The 20,237-nt window shown below is 35.1% G+C and overlaps 2 protein-coding genes across 6 annotated transcripts in view; one reads left to right on the top strand and one right to left on the bottom strand.

The window, feature by feature from the left end:
- The window catches only part of yars1 (tyrosyl-tRNA synthetase 1), a 239,454-nt gene that overhangs the window by 212,503 nt on the left and 6,714 nt on the right, over positions 1 to 20,237 (bottom strand). The window lies entirely within an intron of this gene.
- On the top strand, positions 1,244 to 19,212 carry hpcal4 (hippocalcin like 4). Of its 5 annotated transcripts, XM_083523216.1 has the most exons (6): positions 1,322 to 1,449; positions 12,998 to 13,148; positions 14,770 to 14,945; positions 15,311 to 15,526; positions 15,608 to 17,961; positions 18,045 to 19,212. In XM_083523216.1, exons 3-5 carry the CDS (start codon positions 14,784 to 14,786, stop codon positions 15,803 to 15,805), a joined length of 576 nt encoding a protein of 191 aa, XP_083379342.1. In that variant the 5' UTR covers positions 1,322 to 1,449; positions 12,998 to 13,148; positions 14,770 to 14,783; the 3' UTR covers positions 15,806 to 17,961; positions 18,045 to 19,212. The 5 variants fall into 5 exon arrangements, with proteins under 5 accessions (XP_083379341.1, XP_083379339.1, XP_083379340.1 ...); XM_083523215.1 differs by lacking the exon at positions 12,998 to 13,148 and having other exon boundaries at positions 1,244 to 1,449; positions 15,608 to 17,981; XM_083523213.1 differs by lacking the exon at positions 12,998 to 13,148 and having other exon boundaries at positions 1,244 to 1,449.

Raw genomic sequence — 20,237 nt, forward strand, 5'->3', positions numbered from 1 at the left:
AAACAGAAATTGTGTCAGAAAGTCATATCATTGTGTCCTTATAGTATTTTTTACTTTGTACCCTTTTGCATTATAATGTGTTTCTATCATGTATGGCATGTATTTTTGTGGTAGGCAAATCAGGCAACAGGCAAATAAGTTTATTCAAAGAAGTGATTAATGTGTAATTAGAATCAGCAGTATCAGTGGTCACAGTGTACCTTCCGCTTCTGAACATCTGAAGGGGTTATATGTCAAGAGTAAAATGAAGAATAGATTCTCATGTTTTGAGATGATTTCTGTGTTAAAGGGTTATAAACAGGCTAAGGTCTGAGTAAATCAGATATTATTGAAAAAATGTTTGCCCTAATTAATTTATTCCATCATTTATTTTAAATTGGACCTAGCTAATTAAAGATATTGCTGGCAGATTAGGTAATAGTTGGAAAATAAAAAAGATGTGTGTTACACAGGTTACAGAGGAAGGTATATAAACATTTTATTTTGGGTGCTTCCATGCAACTCTCTATCTTACTCAGTCGATTAAAAAATGCTCCTGAGGTACCAGTGACCAGTGTTTTTGCCCCCTTTATTTTTGGACCCATCTGATTCCCTTTTGAGTGTGGTTCCTCTCAAGGTTTCTTCTTCATACCATCTTGGTGAGTTTTCCTTGACACTGTCACCACTGCCTTTCTCATTAAGGATAAACTTGTAAGGGTTAAACTTATAGGCACTAACATATAAATCCATATTTTATAACCTATGTATCTCCACAAAGCTGTTTCGGGACAATGTACATTGTTAAAGGTGCTATACAAATAAAACTGAATTGCATGGAACTGTCTGACTGTTTCTGCATAAATAAAGTCCCCCATTGACACCACAACACTGGAACTTGAACTTGGATATTTCTTTTTTTGCTTGTGATTAACTGTGTTATTGAATCTGTTACTTTTGATGTTACTTGGCCACGACCTTTAATGCCTGACAGTGGTGACAGTTCTACAAGAACTATATAACTGCTTTTCAATTTAAATAGATGATATTATTAGTTTGTGGCTGTTCTCAGACCGGTGCCATGCAAATATCTAACCCAAACGGACACGTCTCTAACTTGTGTCACACCTGTTTATCCACATGGCGCTATGTTTAGAAGCTTCCGGAAACCCCGTTTGACTGACACCACAGCTCATCTAATCAGATCTAGCCAATCGCAGAGCTTTGAAGTCGGTCTAATCAGAGAAGGCTTTGGGCGGTGCTCATGCAAATGTGGTAGCCAGGGAGATGCGCGGTCTCCATTCATTGCTCCCAGCTGGAAGGAGAAGACTGCGCGCGAGCGGCTCCGCGATTCTGCACGCTTCCCCGCCGAGCGCCGTTCACGCGTTTCGCCGTCTACAGAAACACTGTGCGGACACACACACACACACACACGCGCTCGAAATTCCGCGTTACCTCACCGCAAACATTTGGGTGAGTCATCCATCCTAGCTCTTTTTTGATGGTGTGTGTAATTTTGTGAGCATTAATAAATGTTAATGGAGACCACCCGTACAATAAAACTTGTATTATTATTATTATTATTATTAATAATTGTAATAATTTATCAATCAATTAATTAATTAATTGATTTATTTATTTTACTTGTATTTTGACTTTTTTGTTTATTATTACTTGTATTATTTTATAACTTTCTTCGTATAATAAATGTCTTATTTTCTTCAGGTTGTCACCAATCTTTTTTTTTGCGCAAAATGACCAAGTGGCAATACTAATACTGTTTTACTTGTCATTTACTTATATACAGTTTACTGGTAAAGAGTTTACTGGTAAAGAGTTTACTGGTAAAGAGTTTACTGTCATGCATTTTACTGGAATAGTTTGTTGATATACAGTTTGTTTGTATACAGTTTTTTGATATACAATTTCGCTGGTATACAGTTTTTTGATATACAGTTTGCTGGTATACCGTTTGTTGATATATAGTTTCTTGATATACAGTTTGTTGGTATACTGTTTAATTGTATACAGTTTGTTGGTATACTGTTTAATTGTATACAGTTTACTGGTAATCAGTGTGTTGGTATACAGCTTACTGGTATATAGTTTGTTGATATACAGTTTGTTAGTATATGTTATACTGGTATACAGTTTGTTGATATACAATTTACTGGTATACAGTTTTTGATAAACAGTTTGATAGCAAACAGTATAAAATGTTTAGACAATATTTATATGAACTTTGTTAATAAAATATTTCCTTTCTCATACACCACTTTCTTGTGCAATCAAAACAAGCCAGAAGCAGCTGCAATGGTTGTATAGGCTAATCATTAAAATGCACGTCTAATTCCTGACTGCAGTGTTGTGTTGCTTCGAGTGTGGTTATATTCAGCAGTCTATCCATTGTGTGTTTACCTGCAGCTGTCGACTGTGATTTCAGAAAGCAGACTATATACTGTAGGTCTTGATGATAGTGGTTTATGTACCCTGTGCATGGTGATACATGCATAAGTCTGTGAGTGCTTGTCCAGGCTGTGTATAGTGGGATCAATAAATCTTTTATTCACCACTCATTATTAAGCTGACGCTGGTTGTCGTTATCACAGTGTTAGTTTGGTGTAAGATGATTTTGTGTGAGCCATGCGGGCAGACAATGATTTGGAGTAAATAAATAACTTGAGTGAAAGTGAAGAAGAACATGGGTATTATGCTCACCAGGCAGACAATCCCTGGTCATGAGAAACTCCCAGAAGATAAAGTGTCAACACATCATAGTAAGTAAAGTGCTTTGGAAATGGTGTTGAAATGTCAAATAGTTGTGGAAAAGGAAGCTGATTGTGTTCCTGTTCCTATTTAAAACTAAATGTTCACAATAGTAAGGTTCAGTGGATTGATATTTGTTGTCACATTTTCTGTAGTATTGTTCTGTAATATATTGGCATGCTTTTTTTTTTTTTTTATATGAAGTGTAAAATTCGAATAAGAGGAGACAGTTTTTGCCATGGTTTATAAAATGCATTTCAACCCCCTAATGACAACACTGCTTGATTTGGGTACATGATATGATTTCCACAATCCTGTCATATTTCCACCCTTTTCCTAGCAGATATTTTATGCGCTAGGTTGTTTTTACCAGTGTTTTCTGACCCTGTGCTCCTGGTGACTGAGGACAGGTGATAGGTGCCTGAACTTCGTACCTCTTTGTCCACAAATCCTATTTTTCTACACCCATGGCTGAAACTTAATCATGCAAAAAAAAAAAAATCCCAATCAAGGAAACACATGGCCACTCTCAGTATTCCATTTTGTCCCAGACAAAAGAGGCCAGCCAATGCCAGGTGTGTCAAATCATGAACACAGAGCTGTTTGATCGATTGCCCACATGCTCTGTTTCTCATGGAGATGGATGGCAGTTCCAAAATGGCTGAACTCAAAAAGCTGCAAACGGTCACTGTCTCTTCAGCACCACTAATCAACCCACCTCAAGGGTACTCAATGCATTAGAAACAAAATGTATGCAAGGGAAAAAATGAGCAAAGGACAGTTTTTGTTTCTCTTCCCTCTCATAGGTGCTTGTTGTGTTCCCATCATCTAATAGAACCTGAAGATTGTTTTTTTATTTATTTTTTTATTTATTTATTTTTGCTTGATTTGCAATGTTGGCTATTTTAAATGTGAATGAGAAATGAGTGTAGTGCTATAATGAGCAAGATGCAGTCAAACACATTTAGCAGCCTCAGTCATTGCACAATGCCACAGGCCATGTTTGGACATCACAGATACATTGTTTTTCATGCTCATCCTAATGTTATGGTACTTGGATCTGAAAGAATTTGGAAAATACTGGTTGACACAGCTAATACAGAGAAAGAGGATTACACAAGCCTTGCCACACTTGCTGCTGGAATGACTTTCCATTGAAATGCTACTAAGCCAGGTGGTATTTCAACTAAACCAGTGGGTGGCTTTCAGCTCCCCTTCTATTTACAGCATTTTGATCTTTAACAGGAAATGAATTGATTTTGGGAAATGGGCAATTTCATTGATAGCTAAATTTTATTTTATGTAGACAGACTCTTTAGATAGACCAACATTAATCAGTGTTGTGAGCATCAGAACCTTTTCTTTAAGTAGTCTAGGGAGGTTCAAGAGAACTTGCCCCAGATGTTGATGCTGATGGCTATTGTTGTAAGGCTTTCAGGTGAGGCACTCGGCATCTAGTGGCTCTAATGGTTATAACTGAAGCACAATGCAGATTTGACTTGTCTTACATGGGTATGAGGTATAACACATTTATAACTAGAGTATTGCTGGAAATATTGTCCAATAATAATCCATATATCTATGTTTTTTACAGACTGTACATGCTTTGGATTTGGAATGGATGAATGAAATGTTTTTTTTTTTTTTTAAAAAACAATGATTATGATTAATAAACACAGGTAATACACAACCCTTCCAAATTGACATGTAGGTAAAGATTAATTTGTATCCTTCATATCTTTTTACTTTCTATTCAGTTTAAATACACTCTGGGATGTAAACGTATTTGACCTACAAATGATTGAGTCCGATTTTTGTGGCCACTACAACAAACAAAAATTTTGATAATGCACACAATTTTTACTTCATATTAAAATTATGAAAGTGCAGAATATGCACGAAACATTTGGTGTGACAGCCTTCATTCAGACACTCCTATAAGTGTGATTTATACAGAGATCTCTTATCCTGTGCAAATCAATTAAGTAATCCTTAATACTGCATACTGTATACTTCCACCAGCAGCATTATTAAATATGTCTGGAAAACATATTTTACCCGAATACTTCTTTAAAGACGTTACCCAAATGACACATTTATATAGCAATGAAATGTGGAGCTCTAAGCAAAGGTAGTAGAAAAATCTGAAATCCAATCCAAATGCAGTACGCTCATACTATGAACATGTAGTGGCTTTAATATTAAACATGGACTAAGCCCTAATTACATTACCAAGGTCCCTGTGTCTGAATCTTTGCCAGAAGTGATTTCAGTCATCAGGTGCAACCCACCTGTTCACTGAGTTGTTATGAAATCATGGATATTGTGCTATCCCTTAGGTTAATTAAATTTAACTAATTGTGAAGCACAAGCTGTTAACATAGTCATACTTTACTGTTCAGCTGCTTTGACTGACATTCAGCTACCAACTTATGTCCACAAGATGTGCATTTCACCACAAACAACATATGTTTGATGTTGGTGTTACACATATAGTTTTTCCTCATTACCCTACAAGTCCTATGGGTATTAAAGGAAGCCTCGGTACCGGTTGTCACTCTTGGGGGATTGTGCTGTTGATGCAAGGATATCCTCATGAGCAGGTGTAGAATGCCTTGTTTTTTTTTCTCGTGTGTTGTATAAAAATAAGAACAATATGCAGTTTCATGAACAAGGAATAAAACAGAGTATAAAATATTATACAAGGGTTTTAAATGGATCTCCAGCGGATATTTTTAATCTGATTATTTTTAAAACAGCCTGTTGCATTAGAAAGCACCAATGGCAGCATTCAGCACATTATGGGATGTAGAGATGTACTGGTATCATGACGTGGTATCATTAGAGGGAGTTTCCTGATTTTCCATTGCTCATTCAATCAGCACAATTTTGCTTTTGAAACAGCACTTGTTTCAGAGGTTTTAATTTCAAATGGCGCACTGGGACCTGGGCAATACCAACACAGCATATGCAGTTTTCCCTTAATGAGACATGGATTATGAGTTTGGTTATGAGTGATGAGTCTGTTGTGGCAGTCTTCCAATAACTTAGCTTAAAAAAGTGCTCAGTTAGGAGTCAGTTGAAGTTATTTGTTGGCTACTGGTTTAACAAAATTGAAACCATAAAAATCTAACATTTAATCATTGCTATTAGCTTGCCTCTGTGCACTCCCTTTGTGTATAATATTTTGATATGAAGACATAGAAATGAATGAGAATGCACATATACAATTAACAGCCATTATCATTATTATTAGAATAATAAAAAAAGAAATATATTCTTTCACCTGGCTCCATTCATGTATAATTTAGAAACCCCTTTTGTATTGTGTCTGTCTCCCCCAGGCAGCACACAAAAGCACTTTCAGTGGATGTTGATGGTGCCTGACAGTTATGGATCTGCCTCTATGCCTCTAGATAAGCATGGTTGACCTTTAGTGCTCAACATCTGCATTATTTATGCCCACTGTTGGATGTTATGGCTGTAATTGAGCAACATACAAGGGAAAGTTATTTAGGAAGTTTTGCATATTGTTATTATTTGAATATACTGCAAGTACACTGTATTTTACTTTTATTGTCTTGAATTACTTAACATATTGTAAAAAAAATTATATATAATAATAATAATAATAATAATAATGAATAAATAAATAAATAATAATGAATAAAAGAATAAACAATAATACATTTACTTTTGATTAAATACACATCTACCATTTACGAAATAATTCACACATCAATAATAGAATGTTGTTGCCAAAGTTTTTCAGCAGTACACTTTTCCACTAGTCCAGCATGAATCTTCATTAAGATGAAGACTTCATTTCCCCGAGAGGTTTGTGTATATATAATTTGCTCCATGCATATACACATGCTAATTAGCATACACGTGCTATTAAGTGCATGCTGAATGAACAATGAGCATTGTTACTTTGTGGACTGAATGCATGTTTGTATATTTTTCCAGCAGCCAGAGCTTTCAGGTTATGTTCATGCAGACTTCTTCTAGTTTACAGACCTGGATTAAACATGCAATAATACTTAGTCTGTAGCCGCCAGTATACAAAAAAAAAAGAAGCACATCTTTTTACACAAAACATTTCTCTCCAGTATAGTCAGCTGCCAATACTCATTTACCTATTAGTTCTCCCCTATTATAAGACAGCTGCCACCTTGGAAGGAAGAGGACTAACCCATGCTTTCTTCGAGACATGGTGAAGTTAACCGACAGTATAAAAGCAGGAAATGGAATGTCTTCTTCAATATACACAAGATGAAGGTTGGGGGTTTAAGCCCCGGGATTGCCAAGCTGCCACTCTTGGGCCCTTGAGCAAGGCCCCTAACCCTCTGTGCACTAATAGCACCAAATAATGGCAAACCCTTTGCTTGGACCCCAGCTTTTGAGCAAGCTGGGATATGTGAAGAAATAATTTTACTGTGCTGTAATGTATATGTGACAAATAAATTCTATTCTATTCTATTCTATTCTATTCTATTCTATTCTATTCTATTCTATTCTATTCTATTCTATTCTCACTAATGCCCAAGCTTTACTAGTGTCACTGTGGCTGACAGGAAAGAAAGTGTATGTGGCCACAAATGGCTTTTGGCATAGCTGGAAATGTACAGTAGATTAAGAGCGGTTTGATACATGATTTGCTATTGTTTATCAGAGTTTAAATGTAGTGCACAGCATAAAATAAAGATAGTCTGAATCAGTTTGCTTTCACTATGGACAACTTGTGGACTACTAGCAATGCAACTGGCTTCATGAACACAAGAATGGATACTATGGAAACTCCTAAAAATGCAACAGCAGCAATTTGAATGTGAACTGTCTTTAAAATCTTTCTCTGCCCAATATATCCATTTCAAAACTAACAGGAAGTCATTCTCCAGTTTTTAAAATCTATAACAGTCCCCAAACTGTGTTATCCTGACTTTTGTTTTTCAATCAAATTTAGTGACTAGCTCACTGTTCTCCACACATGACAAAAAATTATATTCTTGAAATCTCTCTGTCTCCCTATCTTTTCTGTCCCCTTTGTGTGTTGGAATTAATCCACTGCAATGTCCCAGAGTTCAGAGTTTCTATCTCATTCAGTAGCTCTTAAAAGGAGGGGACAGACGTGGCTGGAATGTCAAAGACATCAGCCTGCCAGCTGTTGTCTATCGATCTATCAGAGTGACAATGATCAGAGAGAGATGAAGGGAAAAAAATAACAGGAAAGCTATGAAAGCTAGATAAACTGTCATATTTTTCACATAGAATTAAGAACCAAGGAGAACTCTTGTAAGAGAAGATATCTTATTGGAGATCTCTTATAGCATGTTCTTAGTGTTGAAGATTTGTTTATTAGTTGGTTTTTACCAAAGTATTACAACATTTTCCATATCCATTCATCTGACTAGATGAAGTTAGCTGCAATGCTGTTCAAATGCCTGAGCTTTGGTCCAATTCTTGCTTTGCTGTGGTTCACACTTTCATTGAGTCCTCCATACTGCCTGGTTTTATGTGGCTTTTCAGGAAATCAATAATATAACCATCAACCCTTAAACCCAGAAAGCCTAATTTCTTTTTTTTGCACTGTTTTATGTTAAATATGATTTTCCTTCCCCTTATGCTTGTCATCAACTTTTAAATCATATTAATCACAGTTCACAGATTTATTTGCAAATACATGATACACTTATATTAACTGTATTAATTTTTGTCCATGCCCTTGCTTCCCTGCCTTTTTGCCTTGGTTTTGCTCTGCCATTACTGGATTCTGTTCTTAATCATGTTGAAATATTAGTCTCTAATAGTAGGAGCTTGAAGTCAAAACAAATTATTCCGAAACAGTCCTTTCCTTAACCAGTATGGCTTGCAATAGTACCTTGTGGAGTCCATGTCTTGACGATTCAGAGCTGTTTCGGTGTGACAAGGGGGCCATTCACAATATTAGGTTGGCAGTTTTAATGTTATGACTGGTTGATGTATGTAAATTAGTGGTGTAATGTTACCTTCTGGACTAGACTAGAAAATTGAGAAATAACATGACAATAATAAGATTACTGCATTCCTTACTGTGGCACAACCTCTTACCTTTTCTAATAATAGAGCCCAAATTTCATCGAGTTAATACATTTATATAATAAATGAAAGCAATAGCTGGCACCATTCAATTAATAAGTGGAAGCTACAAGTTTAGCCACTGTTCACTTAATTAAATAGAACAATGTGGTCCTTGCTTAAGGTGATACTATACATGTTAAAACCTGCCTTTCTGCCCTTATATTTATATCCAAAACATGAAAAGCTTATACAGGAGAACCATACCCCCACTGTGCATATATTTATGGCATTCTTCCAGCCTGGTATGCTTCTTAGAATAGTCAATGCCATGTACTTGCAACAACACAAAAAAAAACCCAAAAAAGAAAACAAGGACTGAATGTCACATTTCAAGATGTAAGTGATAGTTTGTCACTAGAGGGGTACTAGACTGACCACTAATTCCACAGGACATTTGGAACATGTACAAAATACATAAAGTAAGTATAAATTATATTATTATTATTATTATTATTATTATTAGAATAATATATTATTTAACCGGTGGTCCAAACCTACCCCTAATAACATTCTTTTTTTTTTAGCAAAGGTCTAAGACAGGTGTTTCCATTTTTTACATTTTGTATCATTTGAACACCTCATCAGTAATGAACACATACTACCGCAAAACATGTAGTTGTTGACTCACTCAAAAAGAACTGATGCACATCTGTCCATTACACTCTACACTAGAGTGCAGAATGGATCTGCGAGGGCTGTTCAGAGAATTGCGGTGCTGCCAGGTCTGTTTTGCCATAATTTTCATTCATTTTTCTAGCGCTGCTTGTGTGACAAACTTATTTTCCCTTGTCACTTGCTAACATTCACAGAAAAAAACATAGGAGGCATGCCTTATCCTCTTCTGCTTTAACACAGTTTCTTTATGTACTTTTGAACTGCTGTAACAGGAACCTCTATACTTAGATGCTATCTTGTTAAACTATCTGTTCTAAATGTAAATTAAATTAATACTTTTTACATTTTTACATTAAGTCAACATGGCCATGAACAAAGATAGATGCTTTATGCAAACTTATTTTAATTATTAGTGAAACCATACTCAACACAGAGCATGAAGATAAAACATTCTTGTAAATGTTTTAAAGTAATTAAGGCGTTTTAAATTACGTAAATCATCAGAACACCACACAGAACGTTTTCTATGTTTCCACACGGACGGTTAATGAAGTGATACCGGAAAAACTGTACCTCTAACTTTCATATGGATTACATAATCAGAGAAGGTTGTGATGTGAATTGATTTATTTTAAACTAGACATTTCAAGCTTTCTATACCTACATTTATTATGTATGCGAGGCCAGTATTCACTGAGATTCAGGTTGTTTTATTTATGTGTCTGGGAAGAGATGACAGACAGCAGAGAGTGCCCCCTGTCTTTTTTTATTGATTTTTCAAAAGCACAACATTTTGTTGTTATTATAAGTGCATACAAATAAAAGTAGACCATTTACAGATTCGAATGATGTATTGCTGTTATCTGTACATAAAAAAAAAAAATTGTGATTAACGCCGTTTTGCTGTTATGAAGAAAAAATTTGCGTTTGTCGAACCCAGAGGGTTAATTGCCGGATGTGCACATCATGGGGATTTTGATGTTTGATTTTAAACTTGGCGCCCCAGTAAAACAATTGTTTGCTGATTAAAAATTATTTTGCAATGTAATTTTTTTATTTTTTTTTTATCTGAGTAAAGAAAGGATGTTGTGAATAAATGTGTGTTGCGTTGAAGGTTTTAATCTCGCTTCTTTTATTTCTTATTTATATTCATAATAAAAATTTTCAAACAGAAATGTGCACTGCATTAATCATGCATTATTAAAATTATTATTCATTTTAAATTAATTCATTAAGTTAAAATTAATTTGCATTAGCACGTAAATTTTGACACCCTTTGTCTATAGCTTGATTGATAATTGCCTAAAGGGGTCGCCAACTGGCGGACTCGGGTCTGAATCCGGACTGCAAGATGCATCCAGCCGGACCGCAAAGCCTTTTCACATAATGAAATAAATACATGCCAAATGCTATTTTCTAATAAAATCTAATTTATATCAGGCACATCAATGTCAGCTCAGTAAAGCAGTAGAGCCACTACTACAGTTATGATGCTCACTGGTGGACGATCAGACGTGCAGTTGCACGTGCAGTGAAGGCAGCAAAGATCGATGCGCAGATGAAACTTTCAGTGAGTGAAAAATAATGCCATTCTCAAAAATAAAGAAAGTTGATGCTGAAAACCGATTTTTTTTTTTTTAGATGAATGGGTGGAAAAAATATGCATTTATTATTCCCGCATCAAACTTTACAAGGCCGGTGTGACTCATTAGCTCAGTCTGCTGCGGTTGTCAAAAGTGGAAACATTAAATACCATTACGAAACTAAACATAGACACCTTAAAGAAACTTACCCTCAGCAGTCAACAACGAGCATATGAGTGTTCACTGAGAATACATCAGATTTTTGGAAAACATAACAAGGTCTTTACAGATGTTATTTAATTCTCATTTGAGGTTATTAAAATGTTTTATGGACTTAAAGGAACTTTACCATTTAACAGATGAAGCGTTTCTTGCACTTTTAAATTGTTCCAACACTGGCATTTATTTTTTGCCTGTATGTGTTTCTGAATGACATTGCTGATGATATTTTACCAATGCAACTTGAAGAATAGTAGAGAGCAATGTTAAACATTAGATATATTCAGTTAGGTAAAGACAATAAGTGTGAAGTTTTAAATGTGATGTGTTTTTTTTTTTTTTCCTTCACCCAGTGAAGTATTACTTATTACTCAATACGTTTGATTTGTAATCTCAGTTCAGCAGAACCAAAGGCACTTTAGCGTTATTTTTTATTTATTATATTTCTCTGTTTATTCATTCATTTATAATGTGTCCAATAACAATGTCTACACTAATTTCTTTAGTCTGGAAAAAAGCATCAATTCATGTTTTTAGGTATATAATTGTCAGGATCTCAGCTGGCAAGAAGAGTTTATTTACTGGACCTCAAGAAATTTTTGTTGAAGACCCCTGGCCTAGGACCTCGGGCTTGAATGGGGGCTTCTGTACCCTAACAAACATTAGTTCACCAATCATTATGAATTTTATTATTAAAGACTGTTTATTCTGAGTTCCAAAAAGTGCGAGCGCCGTGACGACTTTAAAAATACTAAAGAAAAATTTTACGTTTTTAAATAATAACAGCAATCGCAGATTGGAAGGAAGGAGGCCGAAGGAAGGAGACATAGAAGAAAATGTCTCGATATACACTTTGTAATACAACATTAAAATTCACATCTAAGCCCTTTGGTGCTAAGTAAAGCTGCAAGTAGAGCTTATAGTAGCACCCAGAGGATGCTTAGAGCCTTTACCTAGTCCTTATAATAAAGTTTGCTGCTACTTTAGGATGGATGAGCTCTAGTTGCGAAGTCTGATTGCTTTCCCTTTATAGCAGTGCTTAAATTGTACCACACTCCTTTAAATAGAATCTTCAACTACTGTAGTGTACAGTTGTCATTGACTTCAGCAAATTACGGTAATATTGGGAACTTAACAACATGGAATACGATTAATTGACTGGTTCAGCATTAGGCAGAGTGAAACTAGGTGATTTGCTCTGTTTTATTATATTTCTTTTCTGTGTTTTTCCTTCATCTAACCCCTAGCTGTAGCTGATAAAGCCTTAAATTGATGAGTTGATGGATTAATAGGGAAAAATGCTAGTTAAAATTTTTATCACCTACACGGTCTGGACTCTGACATGCAAGATCATGCATTAGATTCTTTTTATGAAACATCAGCTCTTGTCAGCTAATAATTCACTATAACTGCCCAGAAGTCGATTCAGCTAGTTTTGGTTTGTTTTAAGCATAAAAAACACAACAATATTACATATAGCTGATTGGTAGTATTTCTTTACATGGTGTTGGGGGGAAAATGTCACAATAATGTTTTATTATATGTATATAAAAATATATATTTCTTTAAATACATGCTCTTCACTTAGTCCTTTAATTTGAATCATTAAATAATATAGAACAGTTAACAGATTGCAATAATGTTGTTTGTTTAGAAACACATCAGGCATTGTGCAAATGGGATGTGAGTAATATTACCTTTCCTTTCTGTTTCTGTAGCAATTAACAAGCTGATTTGCGTTCAGGAGCTAATGAAGATATATAGACCTCAATAAAAAAGAACTTCTAGGCAGTTTGGTGGTCTTCATCACCAGGCCTAAAGAGGAGCTCAGTGAAAGAAGCAATTGTTGCTGCTTATCCATCTGTGAAGGTTATTGGCACACAATCTAAAATCCACAATTTGTTCATAATAGTACAATAGCACAAGGTTTCTAAAGAAATATTGAATATTCAGGACAGTTGGGAATTAATATCAGGGTGGTTGTTTCATTAAATTCTCCATATGCTCAGAATGTTTTTTGAACTTTCAAATTTTAATAAAATAAAAATAGCACAAAGCCTGCAAAGTAAGCATCTGCTTAAACCTCTGCATTACTTGAGAGAGTAGAGGAGAAGTGGAGCAGAAGTGGAGTACTTTGGCCATAAAGCATAGCTCAATTTACTTGACCGTGGATTTTTCTTTATTCCAAAGCAAACTGAAGGCAATTGTAAGGCCATGTGTTGGGCAGCTGAATCTTGTCTTGTCTTGTCTGGTTTAAGGAACAAGACGGTGATACCAATTGAAACAAAAAAACACCCAGGGGCAAAATTGAGAAAAGTTTAAGTCATACTTCAACCACTTCAAGGCAACATGGAAGAGCTATGCATAAGCAAATGCAATCAACAGCCAATTAAATAAATTCATGTGATAAGAATGAGTGGACAGAAATGGTTTCAATACAGTATAATACAATACTCCGCTAAATGCGGTTAATGAATAATTGGGTGTATTTTTTTTTTTTTTGCCTGAATAGAACTGCATATAGTGTGCATGATATAATGTGTTGTGAAGCTAGCTCCAAAAAAAGTACTAATTTGGTCCATAGAGAAAAAGAGGAAGGTAAACTTGTGTTAAACTAGCACATACTACCAAAGTGTACTTCTTCTTTAAAAGCATTTAAAATGAATAATTTCATTGTCTGAAAACTATCATGCATCCTATATCATTAGTTTTAAAATTCATTAACTGCTCAGATGTTCAATTAAAGCTTCCTGTCTAAAGGCAGTGAATGGGTGTGATGCCTAGGGGAGCAGAAATTACCTAAAAATTTTGAAAAAAGGGTCTAAGAGAGAGGAAGCAGAATAGAGAAAGTAGTGGTGAAAGAATGGGGATGGAGATAAATGCTTACTTCATATTAGTCATCATGATCACACATAAATGGCCTCCTGTCATGAGCAGAGAAATGTGCTGTGGGCGACTGGGCTCCAGCAGCTCTGGTGCATTACCACTGATGCATTTAGCCATTATAGCTCCTCGTCAAGTATTTAGACCCGTTTAATATTTAATCAACTTTAATAAGCTAAGAGTCCAGGTAATGACTCATTACAGTGGCACCCCATTTTTCATGTGTACCCAAATAACCATTTTTAATGATCATAGAAATGTGGGCTAGCCAAATATATCTTAGGCTCCTAGGTGGGCAGATATGTGTCACGTCTTGAGGCATAATATTAGTACCAGGTTAAAGTAACACAAGTTTATGCAGTCTGGTACTAAAGGCTCAGAAAAACTCTAGAAAACGCCAATCTAAATTATATTGGTTAATTACAAAAATTTCAGTTTCAGTTATTTCATAACTTAAGACATTATTAGCATGACCCAAATGTGACAAGTAAATTAAAAGGAAGAATAAACAATAGTTATTTCCATATTATAATCTTTGTGACCCTTGCTATCGTAAAAACCCTACAGAAATTAATAGTCACCATTACCTCTCTATTTATGTCCATAGACAGGCTAATAAACATGGGGAAACACAACAGCAAGCTTGCCCCAGAGGTTCTGGATGACCTGACCAAGAATACAGAGTTCAACGAGGCAGAGTTAAAGCAGTGGTATAAAGGCTTCCTGAAGGACTGTCCCTCTGGCATCCTTAATCTGGAGGAGTTCCAGCAGCTTTATGTCAAGGTAATTTTTTTCTTGCACAAATAGCTCCAAGAAATGGTTATATGTTTTTCCTTTTAACCATGAGTCCATTAAAAAAGAATAATAATCTGTGTGGCTTTATAGATATTTCTACTCTCTTCAGTATAAATAAAATAGAATGACTGCAGTGTTTCATTGTGTGCTATTTGAGTAATTTCTTGCTTTTGAATTTGCTATTTGAGAACATCATTTAGAACACATACAAATTCTAATCATAAATCTGCTTTATTGGAGTAGACTTTTAAATCCTTTCTGAGCTCACATTAAGATTCTGTTTTTTCCAGACCATTACATCAGGTAATATGTCATCTTAAAATGACTCATAGTGATATTATTGCATGTTACAGTTCTTCCCCTATGGTGATGCCTCGAAATTTGCTCAGCATGCCTTTCGTACCTTTGACAAAAATGGCGATGGCACAATTGACTTCAGGGAGTTTATCTGTGCCTTGTCCATCACCTCTCGAGGAAGCTTTGAGCAGAAACTCAACTGGGCCTTCAATATGTATGATTTGGATGGAGATGGCAAGATTACACGCATGGAGATGCTTGAAATTATAGAGGTAAGACATTAATTATGCACTTTGAAAAAAAATATTTTAGACTCTACCTTTATTACCCCAATTTTTGTTTATGTTTCTCAGGCAATTTATAAAATGGTTGGCACAGTCATTATGATGCGAATGAACGAAGATGGCTTGACACCCCAGCAGCGTGTGGACAAAATCTTCAGCAAGATGGACAAAGACCACAATGATGAGATCACACTGGAGGAGTTCAAAGAGGCGGCCAAAAGTGACCCTTCCATTGTCCTTCTGCTGCAATGTGACATGCAGAAGTAAGAGAGAAAAGGAAAGTTGGCAAGAGAGGGTGTAGGTATAAGGCAGGAGCTATGAAGCAACATGTACAGACATTTAGATAAAAATAGGTTAGTAAGAGTAGAATTATAGCACTGTGTACATATAGTACAATATGGTAGAATGTGAGAGTAAACAGGTTTTGGGACAGTTTAGAGAATGAGTACGGAGTGATGGAAGCCTGCATTTTTGGTCATGCAGAGCTGCGCTGATTATCAGACAGTTATACCATGCCATTGTGATTTTCAGGTCCAAGCCTAAAACTACAAGATATTTAGACCATTTTAATATTTAATGCTCTTGATTTTTGGAATTTTTATTTATTTAATAGAATCCATACGAGTTCATTGAGCAAAATTGTGGCAGCTCTAAATTCTTTAGGTTTTTGTTTCCTTAAAATGTTTGTGTCAAGTGTCAAACAGCCCACATGCTTTTTTTTTTACCTGTGAACAAAATCTTTTTAATCCTTCCATAGATAAAGGACCATATTCAGAGTTCAGTTACATGCACTTAATAAGAATCTAATACCAAAATTGCCCCCATTACTATTCAAACCTCGAACATAACTTCAGCCTTGAACTCTTTTGCAAGGTACATCTCAAGTATGTGCTATTCTAAATTTTAAATTAAGCCAGTTTTGTTGTGCAGTGTCAGCATGAATGAGGAGCAGTATTAAGTCCACCATCACTGGCTGAAAATTCGATGTAGCCACATAATAATTTCACACTTTTGTTTCAGTTTGTGGTTCTAAATACACTTGAATGGCCATCTGTTGTTTGTAGGAAGGATATCTAACAGCTTTTTAATTGGTGACATTACTTGTGCCCAGGACTGATTTCTAAATTAATATATTGTGCTTAAACAGTCTTTGGTCATCTTATCCTTCAAACTTTGGCCACAAAATATTTGCAGGAGGGTGCATGGAATTAACAAAACACTGGCGTTATTTTATTTATATGAAATTAGTCAATTAAAAGCATGAGGTGAGTGTCTGCTTTAACTGGATACAGTGGATATATATTTAGTTTTATCTTATGACAATAATAATAATAATAATAATAATAACAGGGTTTACTGGATTAATTACTAATTACTGGATTAAGTGCTATTTTATATGCAGCTGTATCTGTATAATGAGTATAGGACCATAATTTATATTAAATCACATGTGTTGTGAATAATGAAAAAATTGCAATTGCTTGGATTATCTATTAAAAAAGTGGTTATAAACTGTTGCTATATTTTTGCTTATCACATTTCTAATTTTCTTATTTTTTGTATTTACTGTTGCTTAGCTTTATGCTACAACATATTATGGCTGAGAGCAAAAAGAATTTAATGAATAATCTAGCAAATAAGAAATCTAATTTGATTTCTGTCTAAATCTGTTTTCATTCATCCAAATTTTTCAAGATTAAAGGCAAATGCTTGCATTAACAGGCAGTGGTCCTGGCTCTTTTGAAACCTCAGCAGTTCTACAAATAAATCAAAACAATTCTGCCAACACCATAGACATGGTCGACACACAGGCTATTTTAATAAACTTAATGGGTTATTCAGAAATTCTAATTAAGCTTCTACAGAAACTCACTCTAAAGACAAAGAACTTTCTCTCACGTAAAACGTATCTGTTTAAATCTCCAGCTCTGAATATGGCCCCAAAGGAGATAAAGGCTTGTGCAGTGTTGTAATTATGATGGATATAAGATATCTCATCATAACCTACTCTCGAATGTTTGAGGCAGATAATTTACTGGTGGTCTTCATTTGCAGATCAATTCTTAAATATCAATGGTTCAAAATGTAGAATAATTATTGTGTCATGCTGGTTCTGGGTCACTCACATATCGGAACAGAATTTTGCTAGCCTTAAGAGTTGGAGTCTATGTACATGTAATTAGTGAAATGTAAATGTTTCATGAGACCTGTATTCATATTACAACACTGCTGCATTTGTGTTTAAACACAAAAGAACATTCTGTATAGGATATAGGTCTGTCTTAATGTGTGAAAGTGTAAAAAAAAAATTGAGGAATTTATATGTGCAAAAATGTGTATCCATATGTTTGTTGTTGTTTGTATGTATACATGTGCGTGTGCGTGAGTGAGGGGCGTGTGTGTGTGCAGGTGTGTGTGTGTGTGTGTGTGTGTGTGTGTGTGTGTGTGTGTGTGTGTGTGTGTGTGTGTGTGTGAGGGGCGTGTGTGTGTGTGTGTGTGTGTGTAGGTGAATGTATGTGTGTACATTGGAAAGCAAATGCCTCAGTCTATGATATTTCTGTTATAGTAGCTGCCCACACTGTTCTGAGAGTATTAAAGTGATGTTAGTTGTTGCTGGTGTGGTTCTCACTGGTTTTTATCTAATCAGAGCTGCCTTTCTCTGCAGTCCTGATGCCATCTAATCTTTTTTCTTGTGCCTCTGTGTACAGCCTTAGCTGTTTTCAAGCTATCGTAATTGTACTGTATTAATGTTGTCCATACGTCTTTTGCTTCTTTCCCTCTGGTATAGTCTATTCTGTGAATTTCCGCAATATTCACGCCGCAATACTTATGAGAAGATTGTTGCACTAAGTAGAGGTAAATACTTCTTGTTTTATACTGCCACTCAGTGGTAAAATATTTAACTTTTTTTTCAATGGGAAATAGTGTGAGGGCTGATGTTGAACGAATTTCCTGCTAAATACAGAACACAGTTCTGTATTTTATGAGCTCTTTTTCTTTTTCTTCTTTTCTCTGACACTAAGATTGTGTTCGTTTAAATTGCAAATGTAATATTTCTGGTAATACAATAAATATTTGGGCTGCACAATAACAGCTAAAATGTTAGTAATGATATGATTGCTCAATATTGAAACCTCTATTATCAACCAATTTGTCCAATACGAGATTAAAGTGGCTACATTACATCTGACCTTAAATTATTATTATGCTAATCCTAATCCACAACAAAAATAGGTTTTCTTTTCACTTTTTATATTACATAACCCTGTGTATATTACATTACAATATCAAAAGAGGCATTAGAAATGGATCACTCAACTGAGGAAGCCAAACATGATGAAATCGTAGACATGATTAAAATTTGATTACTTTTGCAGCACTAATTAATATAGTATTTGTATTATAGAATGACAAGTTTGCTGCATTCAATATGAGCATCTGTTACATTCATATCACAGCTATTGTGTTATGTTAATGTATATCACATAATATAAAGTGTAAAAGGGAATAATTCTGATCCAGTTGCATCATACCATAGTATATCTTTATTCTTTCTTTTTTAAATTTTTTTTTATTCAGTCACATTTTACTTTTCACTATTGTAATCGTAAAGCTCCCCATTCAAAGACGCGTTATTTTTGGTACATAAATGAATAAAATTGTGAGTGTCTACCGAATTTCTGCAGTAGGTCCAGTGTTTAAACTAATCTGTTCCTACCTGTTTGTTCAAAGGCACAATGTCTAATATTAACTCTTATGCATCTCATCATGCAGTGTTGCGTCTTGCTGTTTGTCTCTGTCTTTCTTTAAAACACACCACCTGCACAGTATGACTCACTCAGAGACAGTGATGTCATGATGAATGCAGTTGTCATGGCAGTGAAGCTGGGACTAAGACAAAACACACACACACGCGCGCGCACACACACACACACACACACACACACACACACACACACACACACACACACACACACACACACAGAGGGACACATCCAGGTGAGCAGTTCTTACCTAATGCAGGATGAAAGACATATTTTCTAAATTTACAACTGTGTGTCTACTAAGGACCAATTCACACCACAAAGCTGTGATGAACAATCTAGTCACTCAAAAGCTATTTTAACCACAATTTTTATTTTTTTTTAACCAGCATTTATGCGAGGGATATCCTTGTTCTTGTGGTTGTGTACAGTGTTAAATCTATAAAAATGCAGGCTAACATCAAAATGTAAAAAAATAAAAAAATAAAAAAAATAAAATGAACAGCTGTGTACTCTAGAAAATATATTAGCCATTTTCTTAGATTTAACTAATTGGAGGTCCTACATTGGTATAAGTTAATGTTTGCTAAGTAGTCTTTGTAGGTCTCAAAAATTCAGTCATACACAATTTTTCATGCCTCTGTATGAAGTCTAGTTAATCTTTTTCATTAATTTCCATTCCTGAAACTTCACATGACATGATTGCATCATGCAATTCTTACAGATTCTTTAAGATTCCGTGAATCTTTGGTATAACCCTATCATTTTTTTTTTTTATTCAGAGCTGTTTAATGGGAAGGCCACTGAAGAACATGACAACTTATTGCCAGGCTCATGATACCACTATAAGACTTCTGTTTTGTGACAGCATTATCATGCTGAAAACAGCCATTAGAAGATGGGAAATTGTGTAATAAATGTGGTCAGCAACAATA

This window comes from Silurus aristotelis (assembly GCF_946808225.1).
Source record: "Silurus aristotelis genome assembly, chromosome: 21".
Lineage (NCBI taxonomy): Eukaryota > Metazoa > Chordata > Actinopteri > Siluriformes > Siluridae > Silurus > Silurus aristotelis.